Raw genomic sequence first — 13185 nt, 5'->3', positions numbered from 1 at the left:
TCTCTCCAACCCTCACCAACTGCTGCGTCCCGGGACCTCCTTCCACTCACACTCCTTGCAACTGTGCCCTTGATTCAGCATCCAAGTCTGGGGTACCCCATAAGCCTCTGATCCCCCTGAGATGCCGAGGGGGGGCGTGTGGCTGGGCTTCCTCCACGGTTGGTCCTTCCCAACCCACCCTGCCTGGGTCTCACTCTCTCTCCTGGACAGGAGGCAATGTTATCAGCTCGGGATGGAGGAGGCAGGGTCATGAGAGGGAAGGAACAGGGTGTCAGACCAGAGGGGCGGACCAGGGGAGGAGTATGTCCTGGAACAGATAGACTGGACCCACGCCCAGGGAGGCCAGGTGGGAGCCGGAGACGGGAAGGGTGAAGCCTTGGTGCCTGGGGGCAGCAGCCATGATGGGCCGACAGTGGAGGTGCAGGTGGGCTCAGCCCTGGACTCTGCTCCTGCTTCTCTTGGGTCCCCGGCTCCTGGTGACTCATGGCTGGCGTCGCAAAGGGGACAAGAATAGTGAAAACACAAATATCTTGGAGCTTTACCTTCCTGCCGTCGTGGAGTATGCCTTACACGTGTACAACCTGAGGAGCCAGGACATGAATGCCTACAAAGTGGTGCGTGTACTGCGGTCGTGGCTGGAGTTGGTAGGTACCATATTTTCCCCACTGCTGGCCTCACCAGCTGTTACTAGGGTCGGGAGGTGGTGTCAGCAAGGGATCTCAATCATCATTTGACAACCATAAAACAGAGGGAAATATAGCCTATTGGGTTAGTTTCAGTTTTTATTAAAAAAATAATAATGGGAATTTTTTAAACTCTGGGAGGTGTGTTTTCAGTTTTGTCATTTTTCACCTTGTTTTATGAAGAATAAGCAAAATATAAACTATGAGGGGATGAAACTATTTATTAAAAAAAAAAAAAGAGCCAGACAGAAAACCCTGGATTAGAGATTTAGAATCGACATAATGGAAATCACATTAAACTAGGCTTCTTTAGGGAAAACAGAGAGAGAGAGAGAGCAGGGAAAGCCGCTGGAGGCCTCGTGTCCTGAGGAGCCTCTGGGTGTTCAGGGCCTCTCCTCTGACCCCATGTGCTCTGGGCTCCTTCTCCTCCGTGGATCGAGCAAGATTTACACTCTCCCCAGACCATGTTCTGAATCCTAAAATGTTCTCATGGCAATGGAATCTGCAGAACATGACCAGGGGTGCGATTTTCACATGCACTGCAGACAGAAAGGCCGAGAGCATTCTGCGGTCCTGTGTGTGGCCATGTGTGGATGTGTACCTGTGCTTTGCATGAGTGCCTGGGGGAGAGGAGACATGCTGGGGCGACACCCCCTCTGCACCTCTGGATTGAGTGACAGAAGGAAGGCAGAGTGCTCTCCACGCGGCTCCAGCTTCCCTCCAGGGACAGGAGTGGGTCCCACCTGGCTCTCCTGCCCTCCCTGGGTCTCTGCCTGCAGTCTCTGGCCTGGAGTGCAAGACTGACTCTGGGTATTGGGAATAAAGGCAGGGCTAGAGTAGGGGGGCGCTACGAGGCCTGAAGTCCAGGCAGTGGAGAAGAAGACAGTGCACTGTGTGAGAGGGAGGGTGCTTCTTAAAATCATTGTCCCAGCCCTGTGAATGTGCCTGTGTGCTTATGTCCTTGCGTCTGTGTGTGTTGATATGTGCGTGTATGTGTGTGTGTATGTGCATGTGTGTATCTGTGTGTTTGTATGTGTGAGTGTGTGTATGTGTGTCTGTGTGTGTGTGTATGTGTGTATGTATGTGTGGGTGTGTGTGTCTGTGTGTATGGATATGTATGTGTCTATGTGTGGATGTGTGAACATGGATGTGTGTGTGCCTGTGTGTGCAGGAGTGTGTGTGCCTGTGTGTGTGGATATGTGCATATGGGAAGAGAAAGCATTCACTTCACAGTCTGAACAGAAAGAAGAAAAAGGCCTGGTGTTCTCCATGGAGCTGCAGTTCGCCCGAACCAGGTGCGGGAAATTTGACGAAGACATCGACAACTGTCCTTTTCAAGCAACTCCAGACGTGAACAATGTAAGACACACACCAGCCACCCTCAGGTTACAGGGCCGTGGACACTGCATCAGGGCAGGCGGTGTGGGGAGTGATGACGACGCCTTTGCAAAGTCCACCGAGGGGTCGTCTGCAGCATGGAGGCCAGCCAGGCAGGCCAGCCCAGGGGTCACTGGTGACTTGTATGCCCCTGGCCTGTCTACTCACTGGTTCCATTTCTGCTGCTGCATCCCAGGTCCCCCTAGAGTTAGACTGTTCCTGACCACGTGGTCCAGGCCCCTGGGTAGAAGGTGAGATGTCCCCTTCCTGGTTGTCACCCACCGCCCCGCCCCGCCTTAGGGAGAAAGAGTGTGTGAGAGAGTGGCAGCATGTCCGTGGCCGAGTGGTCCTCCTGCCTAGAGCTGGACGGATGGAGGCTGAGCCCCCATGCCCTCCCCCCCAGGCCCTACCCTGCTGCTCCTGATCCAGGTGACAAGGGGGTGAACTCCGCCCCTGGATAAGACAGACAGGTCAGAGGCCCTGCTGGGACACTGGGGGCATGGGTCATACGGGACATCCTGGTGTCAGGGGAGGAGTCTCTGGAGATCACAGGCCTGACAGGGCAGAGTGACCTGCCCACCCAAGAAGGTAGGGTTTGCTGGATGCCAGCTTTAGAGCTGGAGACACCAGCGTCCCAAGTCCCTTCCCCTCTACTCTGTCCCTGTGCTTGTTCCCACAGACCATCACCTGCTTCTTCACTGTAGACACTGAACCCTGGAAGACAGAGTTCCAACTCCTGAACGACACCTGCTTGGAGGGCTCCGCTGAGTGAGACCACACCTCAGCCCGGGGGGCACCCCTGCCACCCTGTCGTGTCCCTTCAGTGTCCAAGAGGCTCTGGTTCAGTTCTCTGGATGAGCACCTTTCTGGGTGTCACACCCGGGCCATACGGACACGCCTCCCTGTCCATGTCACCCCGTAGAACTGGTCATTAAATGTCAGCATTGCAAGCAGCCTTGTGCAGCCTGGTTCCAGAGGGTGGGGGCTGGGCAGTTGGGGTCGTCCTCCCAGCAGGGCAACTGGCTGAGCCCGGGGGATGTGTGTCTCCCGCTCAGACATGTGAGCCAGCTGCCGGTGGCACAACCTAGGAGCACAGGTGCATCTGAGCTGTCTCCCGGCCTCATGAGATGAGCGTGATCCTTAGAGGGACATTGGCATGGCTGGACAGGCAACCCTCAGTGCAGGGTGGACCATACAGGGTCTTGGGCCCCTCAGCACATGCCCAGGGGCTTGCTCACACACATCCACTGATCTGGGAAGCTATGGGATGGGGGAATGTAGGAGGGGCTCTAGCCTCCACTCAGATGGGCCCACCCACCACAAGCTGCAGTGTCTCCTGGAGCCTCTTAAAAACATGCAGCTGCCCAGGGTCTCTGGACCTTTGGAGCAGCAGGTGCATTTCCTCTAAACCCAGGGCCCCTGGGACGCTCAGAGCTGAGAAAAGCTGCTGGTGCTGTGGAGCCAGCAACTGGTCTCCCAGAATAGGACTGAGCAGGCACGTCTGTCAGGGGAAAAGCAGGAGCAGGGTCCAGGGCTGAGCCCACCTGCACCTCCACTGTCGGCCCATCATGGCTGCTGCCCCCAGGCACCAAGGCTTCACCCTTCCCGTCTCCGGCTCCCACCCGGCCTCCCTGGGCGTGGGCCCAGTCTATCTGCTCCAGGACATACTCCTCCCATGGTCCGCCCCTCTGGTCTGACACCCTGTTCCTTCCCTCTCGTGACACTGCCTCCTCCATCCCGAGCTGATAACACTGCCTCCTGTCCAGGAGAGAGAGCAAGACCCAGGCAGGGTGGGTTGGGAAGGACCAACCGTGGAGGAAGCCCAGCCACCTGCCCCCCTCAGCATCTCAGGGGGATCAGAGACTTATGGAGTGCCCCAGACTTGGATGCTGAATCAAGGGCACAGTTGCAAGGAGTGTGAGTGGAAGGAGGTCAAGGGGCACAGCAGTTGGTGAGGGTTGGAGAGACAAGGAGGGACAGAACCTAAGAGGATGAGTGGCCCGGAGTCAGCTCTGTGGGTGACAGAGGCGGCCCACCTAGGGGTGAAGGGTGTCCCCACCGAGAAAGCAGCAGAGGGCTGGGGTCTTTCAGGTGTAGATGTGCCCCCATCCCCGTGGCCCCCAGTGCCCTCGAGTTCTGGAACATGGGCTCCCAGGCCCCTGGGCGGGTGCTGGGGTCGGGTGGGAGCAGGGTTTGCAGGTCCTGGACCCAGGAGCTTCCCTCAGAATCCCTGAGTCTCCTTTGACATGACCCCTCAGCTCCTGGGTTCTCAGCCTGAGGCCTGGCCAGCTGACAGACACACCCTCCCTCAGAGGTGTCCCAGGTGGGGTGGCCACGACACTCAGCGGGCCCTCGCTGTCCCCTCTGTCACTGTCCCCTTTGTCCAGGGGCTGTCACCAGAGGAAGGGGAGGGGTGAAGGGGAAGCAGAGAGCGTGAAGCCCATGTGCTCAGGAGCTGAGCTGTGTCATGGGGGATGGCGCCCTCTGGGGGCCTCGTGGTCACAGCTCAGTTAAGTTAAATCCTATCGACTGACTCTTTGCCACCCCACGGGCTGCAGCAGGAGAGGCTCCCCTGTCCATTACCAAGTCCAGGAGCGAACTCAAATTCTTGTCCATCGAGTCCGTGATGCCATCCAACCATCTCATCCTCTGTTGTCCCCTTCTCCTCCTGCCTTCAATCTTTCCCAGCATCAGGATTTTTTTTTCCAACGAGGCAGTTCTTCGCATCAGGTTGCCAAAGTATTGGAGTTTCAGCTTCAGCATCACTCCTTCCAGTAAATATTCAGGACTGATTTCCTTTAGGATGGACTGGTTGGATCTCCTTGCAGTCCAAGGGACTCTCAAGAGTCTTCTCCAACACCACAGTTCAAAAGCATCAATTCTTCTGTGCTCAGCTTTCTTTTTAGTCCAACTCTTACATCCATACATGACTACTGGAAAAACCATAGCTTTGACTAGATGGACTTTTGTTGAAAAAGTAATGTCTCTGCTTTTTAATATGCTGTCTAGGTTGGTCATAGCTTTTCTTCCAAGGAGCAAACCTCTTTTAATTTCATGGCTGCAGTGATTTTGGAGCCCCCAAATATAAAGTTTGTCACCGTCTCCATTGTTTCCCCATCTATTTGCCATGGAGTGATGGGACCAGATGCCATGATCTTCATTTTTTGAATGTTGAGTTTTAAGCCATCTTTTTCACTCTCCTCTTTCATCAAGAGGCTCTGTAGTTCTTCACTTTCTGCCATAAGGGTGGTGTCATCTGCATATCTGAGGTTAATGATATTTCTCATGGCAATCTTGATTCCAGTTGGTGCTTCATCCAGCGAATGATGTACTCTGAATAGAAGTTAAATAAGCAGGGAGACAATATACAGCCTTGACATACTTCTTTCCCAGTTTGGAACTAGTCCATTGTTCCATGTCCAGTCTAACTGTTGTTTCTTGACCTGCATATAGATTTCTCAGGAGACAGGTAAGGTGGTCTGGTATTCCCATCTCTTGAAGAATTTTCCACAGTTTGTTGTGACCCACACAGTCCAAGACTTTGGTGTAGTCAGTGAACCAGAAGTAGATGTTTTCCTGGAACTTTCTTGCTTTTTCTATGATCCAATGGATGCTAGCAATTTGATCTCTGGTTCCTCTGCCTTTTCTAATACCAGCTTGAACATCTGGAAGTTCTCATTTCACGTACTGTTGAAGCCTAGCTTGGAGAATTTTGAGCATTACTTTGCTAGTGTGTGAAATGAGTGCAATTGTGTGGTAGTTTAAGCATTCTTTGGCATTGCATTTCTTTGAGATTAGAGTAAAAACTGACCTTTTCCAGTCCTGTGGCCGCTGCTGAGTTCTCCATATTTGCTGGCATATTGAATGCACCACTTTAACAGCATCATCTTTTAGGATTTGAAATAGCTCAACTGGAATTTCATCATCTCCACTAGCTTTGTTGATAGTGATGCTTCCTAAAGCCCACTTGACTTCTCATTCCAGGATGTTTGGCTTTAGGTGAGTGACCACACCATCATGGTTTTCTGGGCCATGAAGATCTTTTTGTATAGTTCTTCTGTGTATTGTTGCCACCTCTTCTTAATATCTTCTGCTTCTGTTAGGTCCATACCATTTCTGTCCTTTATTGTACCCATCTTTGCATGAAATTTTCCCTTGGTATCTCTAATTTTCTTGAAGAGCTCTCTAGTCTTTCCCATTCTATTGTTTTTCTCTGTTTCTTTGCACTGATCTCTTAGAAGGCTTTCTTATCTCTCCTTGCTATTCTTTGGAACTCTGCATTCAAATGGGCATATCTTTCCTTTTCTCCTTTGCCTTTCACTTCTCTTCTTTTCTCAGCTATTTGTAAGGCCTTCTCAGACAACTATTTTGCCTTTTTGCATTTCTTCTTCTTAGGGATAGTTTTGATCACTGCCTCCTGTACAATGCTATGAACCTCTGTCGTCAGATCTAATCCCTTGAATCTCTACAGGTGGATTCCTTACTAGCTGAGACACCAGGGAAGCCAGACCTCAGCTCAGTGGCACACAACTCCCTGTGAGCAGGGAGGGGGCGTTTCACAGAAGAGACCCTCACTGACTCCAGCTGGGGCACAAAGCAGCCCTGAGACCATGACACAGCACTCTTTCCAGACAAGACTTTGGCCCTGTGCTCCCACAACAGACATTTAGGCTCTGTCCACAGCTACTTGAGAACTTCAGAGGGGCCCAGCACCCATGGAGGCCTGTGGACTCCCTGGACCCTGGGCCTTGCCTATCCCTGGGATCATGACCCTGCAGGTCTGGGCAGGCCCAGAGAAGGTGCATCTTAGCCGGCTCCCAGGGACAGTGCCGACTTTGTCTCTGGACCTCACTCTGGGTGGCCCAGTTCAGAGTCTACTGGGAGTAGACGGGGCAAAGTCACATTGAGCAGTCAGGCACTTGTGGGGGCTGGAGCTTCAGACGTGAGACTGGTTTCTGGGGGCTACACTGATAAGGGAAGAGTCAGAATACCATGCCTGGGGACAGAGAAAAAAGTGGGTTTCCAGAAGCCCAGCTTCCATGAGCAGATGGTGCCTGAGTGAAGAGAGGAAGAGTTGGGGTCTTTGCAGGGGGTGGGGGCTCTGAACTCCACCCAACGCCTCTCTCTCCTCAGGGTGTCCACATTCACAAGACTGCTTACAGCTCATGCCCCCCACCCCGAGATGTTGTTGCCTAGTTTCTGTACAGGTGAGCACCCCAGCCTCTTCAAAGAAAGAGAGTCCTTGTGATTATTCTTTTTACTTTTTGCCAGCTGCATGGCTTTCAGGATATTAGTTCCCTGACCAATGATAGAATCTGAGCCCTTGGCAATGAAAGCACAGAGTCCTAACCAGTGAGCCAGCAGGAAATTCCCTGTGATTTTACTTTTCAAGCAGATTCTGTGGTCACTGTGCCCTGATCTCCAAGCACAGCACTCAGTCCTAGCCGGAAGATGTCTTTTTGCCATTTAGTATTTGCAACAGTGAAGTGGGGCCATGTGATCAAGTATGAGAAGCAACCAGATCTGCGGGGAAAACTCCCAAGAGGTCATGTCACTGGACCGTCTTTCAACCTCAAAACCGAGGGAAGTTGCACCAAGATGGATGGACCAAGAGGAAATTATGGTGACAGAAGGCAGACAGAGGGCAACACGAGGCATCCTTATACTTTCGTGAGGAAGCCAAAGTAGGCAGACTCACAGAGGTGGAAAGTGAAGCGGGGGTTCCCAGGGCCAGAAGGAGGGGAGTTGGGGAGGCTGTCAGAGGACACGCCTCTCAGTTACAAGATGGATAATTTCTGGACCTGTGCTGTCCAACTTAGGGCCTGCAGACACTGCCATGGACGTGCATCTGGGCTGAGAGGGTAGAGGTGGAGTGCTTTCCATACCAGAAACGAACAACATTTAAAAAATGAAGGTACAGGAGGGCGCTTTGGGAGCCGGTCACCTGTTTGTGGCCTGGAACGTGCAAGCTTTCTCACACGGATCCCAAACTCCAAACTCTTAAGTGTAGACATTGGATGTGTGTGGCTTCTGTCTCTCAATCATACTTTCACAAAGTCGTGAAATCAAAAACTCCACAACAGGCTGTCCCTTTTCTCGGATGGCTGTAAGTTCACTGAAACCGCGAAGGGAATGTCAGTGTGCTTTTTCGCCCAAGAATGAGTGTTCAGGAATGCAGTTGGGATGGATTTGGCTGCAATTTTAGCAACATCTCAGTGGATTTGAGGGGGAAGAGCCTGTGGAGACATGTATGAATAGAGTCCTGATATACCTGGACAGGTAAAGAGTCCAGGAATGCCCACAGCTGCCACTCAGAGTTTGTCATTGGAGAAGCCTGAAAAACAGGAGTCTGTCTTGTCACGTCCTGAAGGCAAGCAGCCATGTGCATTCGGAGCAGGTGTCCACAGACAGTCTCACTTTCACACGGCTTGGATCCCCATGCCCAGCATGCGTCCTCACCATGCAGTCCAGGGGAGAACAGGTTGGGTTGGCCACAGCTGGCCCGGGTCACGGCATGTGGACACGACTGGACCTGACAAGCGGTGCAGAGCCCCTGGATCCATAGTGGTCTGGGGGAGGCCCCCTTCATAGACTGAGAGCTACAGGCACCATGAAGACCAGAACCCAGAAAAAGAGGGTGAATGTGGACCTTAGACTGCGAGGACCCGAGATGTAGGCACAGACAGGGCTGGGGCCTGGGAAACCTAGACGGTGTGCTGTCCTGGTGGGGTCCATCGGTCTCCAGTCACAGCTCTGCACCCGGCCCCGCCTGCACCTGGACTGGACTGACTGCCTTTTCTCTCAAGATGCCTACACATCCTTCTTGTCTGGATGGGATGTCCCCGCTTTTACAAAGCTGCCCTGATGCCCTGTGGAAGAACTCTGTCTCCCCAGGCAGGATCATGGGCACCAGGTGGCCCCGTTTCCCAGGAGACTCAGGGCTTCTGTCGTGCCCATGTTCATGCTGCTGGCACCCAGCTCCCCCAGGGGTCTCACAGGGAGCCCCCTGGAAGTGCTCCCTGCAGTGAGACTGAACCCATGAAGCCTACCCTCCTATCTCAGAGGCATTGATTTTAAGGGTCAGAGAGTGAGAGCAGGGCCAGGACCAACCCCTAGCCCTTCTCTGGAGATCTGGGGTGAGCAGTCGGTCATCTCTACACAGGACAAAGGACATTCCTCCCAAGCACACCCCCCGCCCCCGCCATTCCCTGCCACCCACCTCATAACTCCACACCTTCCTTCCAAGAAGGCCTGGTGCCCTGTCCTCGTGGCCTAGCCTAACTGGCCGCTCCCTTTCCCATCTCGAGTCTCCTTGCTGGGATCACACACTGGGTCTCCAGAACACCTCCTGCTTGACACTCCCCTTGGGGCCCCATCCAAATAGCCAGAGATCTCCCAGACTTCCCAGGAGCTGGGAAACAAGGACGTGTTTGAAGTCCCCGATGGCAGAAAAAAGAACAGGCAGAGATACCTCAGAATGGAGCTGCGTGACCTTTGTTGGCCAGGGGAATCAGCTGGGGCAGAGCTGGGTCTGCGCCCCTGCAACCCTCCACCGCACCCCGCCCCACCTCTCCTCCTACCTGGAGGCCCCTCATTTCTTTCTTCAGTGACTTTGAGTTTTGCTCACTTCAGGAATCCTCTTTAGGTTTCCATCAAATTTAAGTTAAAAAGAAGCCCTACAACAGAATCTGCAAGTGGCAAAAATACAAATGTTACCACCAAATAGGTGAGGCCTCAATCCATCTAAAGACACAGGTGCCCCTTTTCATCCTCCATGGATTCACTGATGGGCCATGCCCAGGACCACCGGGGAGGCCCTCAGGGCAGACGGCTCTGAGCTGGGGTCTGGTTTCCAGTTCTTACTTGCAGTTCCAGGGACACATTTCTACTTTCTGTCAGCTTCTGTCTCTACAACCACAGGATGAGAATCACAGGCATTTGCCTGGAGGGTGGTGATAAGATGAACGAGGCAGTGTGTGGGCAGCATCGTGGAGACCTCAGCCCAGCTGGGCTCTGACAAGCGGTTCTCTGCCATCCATGCCTCTCCCTCATCACGGGGCAGAGTCCCTGAGGAGCAAGGCCTGGTCCGGACATCCTGGTCACCAGCAGTGAGACTCAGGTTCTGAGCTGCAGCACAAGGAGTGGGGACAGCAAAGGAGGGCCTCGTGGGCTCCGTCAGTGCCTGGCAGATCCCAGAGGTGGGGCAGATGCAGGCACAGGGTGGGCCTTGCTACCTGGCCTTGGACTGATTCATGCCGGGACCACAGCTCCAGAAAGCTCTTCCTGGAGAATCAATTGGGGTGAAAGGCTCTGACAGCCAAACTTGCCTGCCCAGCTTCCAATTCCATGTGCTGGGGAGCCCGGGGTTCCGTCCCTGTGTTCTGAACACAGGGCTGTGACACAGCAGCTGTGACCCCAGCAGGTACTCAGCCTTCCCAGCCTCTTCCCTCTTCCTGGACTTGGCCTGGGGAGCCCTGGAAGTTTGTGGAGCCCTACCCCAAGGCCACAGGTGCAAGGCCTTGCACCAGGGCACAGACATGGAGTCCAGAAACAAGGTCATGTCGGGAACTGACTGAGACCCTTGGTGACCATTGCCAAAAGCCCCTCCCCTCCCCAATCATCATCAGCCTGACCCCAAATTAGGCGAAAATGCCCACCCTCTGCTCATGCTATAGTGCCATACCCAGTCACCTAATGCCAGGCTTCCGGCAGGAATTTTCTTTGTGTTGAAAGTGAAAGTGCAAGTTGCTCAGTCGTGTCCAACTCTTTGTTATCCCATGGACTATACAGTCCACAGAATTCTCCAGGCCAGAATACTGGAGTGGGTAGCCTTTCCCTTCTCCAGGGGATCTTCCTAACCCAGGGATCTAACCCAGGTCTCCTGCATGGCAGGCTGATTCTTTACCAGCTGAGCCACCAGGGAACCCCAAGAAAACTGGAGCGGGGAGCCTATCCCTTCTCCAGGGGATCTTCCCAACCCAGGAATCGAACTGGGGTCTCCTGCATTGCAGGCGGATTCTTTACCAACTGAGCTTCTTTGTCTTGAGACTATAAAAATTGGCCGGAAAATCGCCGGCTCTCCCCGGCCTGTCAGGAGGTTGGCCTGCTGCATTTGCAGCGCCTTTATTATCTCTACTCTTTGCTTTTAATAAACTCAGTCCCTTCTGAAATGCTCTGTCTGGAAATTCTTTTCCAACCCGAGCTCAGATTGCCATGACAAAGTTCACGAAGGGCGTGGGCAGCTATGCTGGGATCCCTCAGTCTGGCTGAACCCTGCCGTCCCTGCCCCCACTGCTGCTGGCCAAAATCTTGGCCTTCTCTGCCCACCAAAGCTGAATTTTCGGAGATGGAGTTTGGAGGAAATAGAAAGGTGGCGGAGAGGGGGACAGAGTAGGCTCAAACCTCAAGAACTGTGCCCTCTCCTTGAGGAGTCTGGGGGTTTATATAAGACGAGGGGCTCGCAGTTATCAGTGATGAGGAACAGAGGTGATAGGATCTGGATTTCTCCCTCTTGGATTGTTTCGAAGACAGTCATCGACTTGCGTTAGTAATCCGTAATTGAGTCTGGCAGTTGGGTGGCTCTGCGGCCTTCTTTCTGATATGTAACTACAAGGGGAAGGGTGTTGTAAGGGTGAACACCAGATAGGGGATGTATTTAGCATGGAGTCAAAGGGAAAAATGTGAACTGTAGCTCCTGCAGAGTTAGGGGGCAGAAAAACCAAACTTAGTTACAGACATGCGGAGTTAAAGTAAAAAAACTAGGAATGCTCAGGCCTGCTCACTATTCTTTTTATCATTTTTATTCTCTGGAAAGGGCAAAAGAAAAACTCATTCCTCTCTTTTTCCGCTTTTTCACTGCAACACCACCCCCAAGTCAGCAGTGCAGGACTCTTGTTCTCTCCTGGGACGAAATCAGGCAAGGGATCGCACAACCTCCCTCCAGTCAAGTGCCTCCCTCCACCCCTCCTGGCCAGAGCTCTTCCCATGGTGCCTTTGGGGCTGTCCTGGCAGAGCCACTTTCTCACGCCATGTGGAGCCCTCCAGACGTTTCATTCTGACAACTCTGGGCAGCGTTTACCAATGCTCTTTTCAAAACGGTTTTTTAGATCCTGCCAATTTGACAAGCTTGTCCCTGTCGCCTTCGCGGCTACTCCTACGCAGATGCTGGCTGCTTTCCCTTGAAACGACTTCATTCAGAGTTGGTTTGGGGTCTCTGCCACAGTCTCTGTCAATTCAGCTAAATTTCTACTTCTTCAATTCACATTGTCTGGGAGTCAGGCCCTACACTGGTGCTTATTTTAGAAACATCACACATCAAACTTGGTGTGGAGATGACACTCCCTTTCAGGGATCCAAAGACTGATCCATCCATGCTCTACCTTCTTTATTTTTTCAGGCACCTCAGCTGTTCTCCACCAAGCAAAACTTTCTGAAGCCTCCCACCACCCACATGAACTTGGGCTAGTCAGACTTGAATCTACCTCCACAGTGCCCACACACAGAGGCTCCAGTCAAAGCACATGTAGTGCATTGTAGTATTGGTACTTAGTAGTACCAATACATGAGCACCAGACACTGGAGGGGAGGGCCATCCTGTGTGGGTCCACCACCCCTTCCATATCAGAGATCACACAGGCAGTCTGATACCGGCCAGTTCAGGGCAGCAACAAAAGCCTGCAACCAGACCAGCCACAGGGAGGCCCTGGGGGAACTGGGACATAGTGACTTGCTCCCGCGCCTGGTCGGCAGCTTGGAGCCACAAAGGGGCTGCTCTTCCGTACATTTGTCATGAGTTGATTTGAATTTGAGAACAAAGGAAATAATGGTTCCCAGCTTTTTGCTTCCCTGTGAATGCGAAGAGAAGCTGTGAGCCCCCCTCAGAGTGATGTGGGGTGGGGCATGGGCAGGAGGACTGGATGGGGGAGGCCTTCCTCTTTGTGGGTGTCCTCCACAGGATGTCCAGGTGAGAAGCGGGACAGAAAGAAAGGATGGTGCTGGTGATAGCCAGGGCTCACTCGAGGAGTGGTCTGTGGCACTTGTCCTATAGACTTTCTATCTAAAAGTTTAAGATACCCAAGGGGGCAGGGCTCTACTAACTACTGCCTGCCCCAGAGCTCAAATCCTA

At 53.0% G+C, this 13185-nt stretch overlaps 1 protein-coding gene across 1 annotated transcript; it reads left to right on the top strand.

The window, feature by feature from the left end:
* Positions 1 to 302: 302 nt before the first annotated feature.
* Positions 303 to 3013, top strand: LOC113902820 (cystatin-9). Its single transcript, XM_027558187.1, has 3 exons — positions 303 to 644; positions 1917 to 2042; positions 2740 to 3013. Exons 1-3 carry the CDS (start codon positions 399 to 401, stop codon positions 2830 to 2832), a joined length of 465 nt encoding a protein of 154 aa, XP_027413988.1. The 5' UTR covers positions 303 to 398; the 3' UTR covers positions 2833 to 3013.
* The last annotated feature ends 10172 nt before the right edge of the window (positions 3014 to 13185 follow it).

The sequence above is a fragment of the Bos indicus x Bos taurus genome, chromosome 13 (genome assembly GCF_003369695.1).
Source record: "Bos indicus x Bos taurus breed Angus x Brahman F1 hybrid chromosome 13, Bos_hybrid_MaternalHap_v2.0, whole genome shotgun sequence".
NCBI classification, from domain to species: Eukaryota; Metazoa; Chordata; class Mammalia; order Artiodactyla; family Bovidae; genus Bos; species Bos indicus x Bos taurus.
The sequence above is the reverse complement of the archived record's forward strand: the minus strand, read 5'-3'. Positions and strand labels throughout refer to the sequence as shown.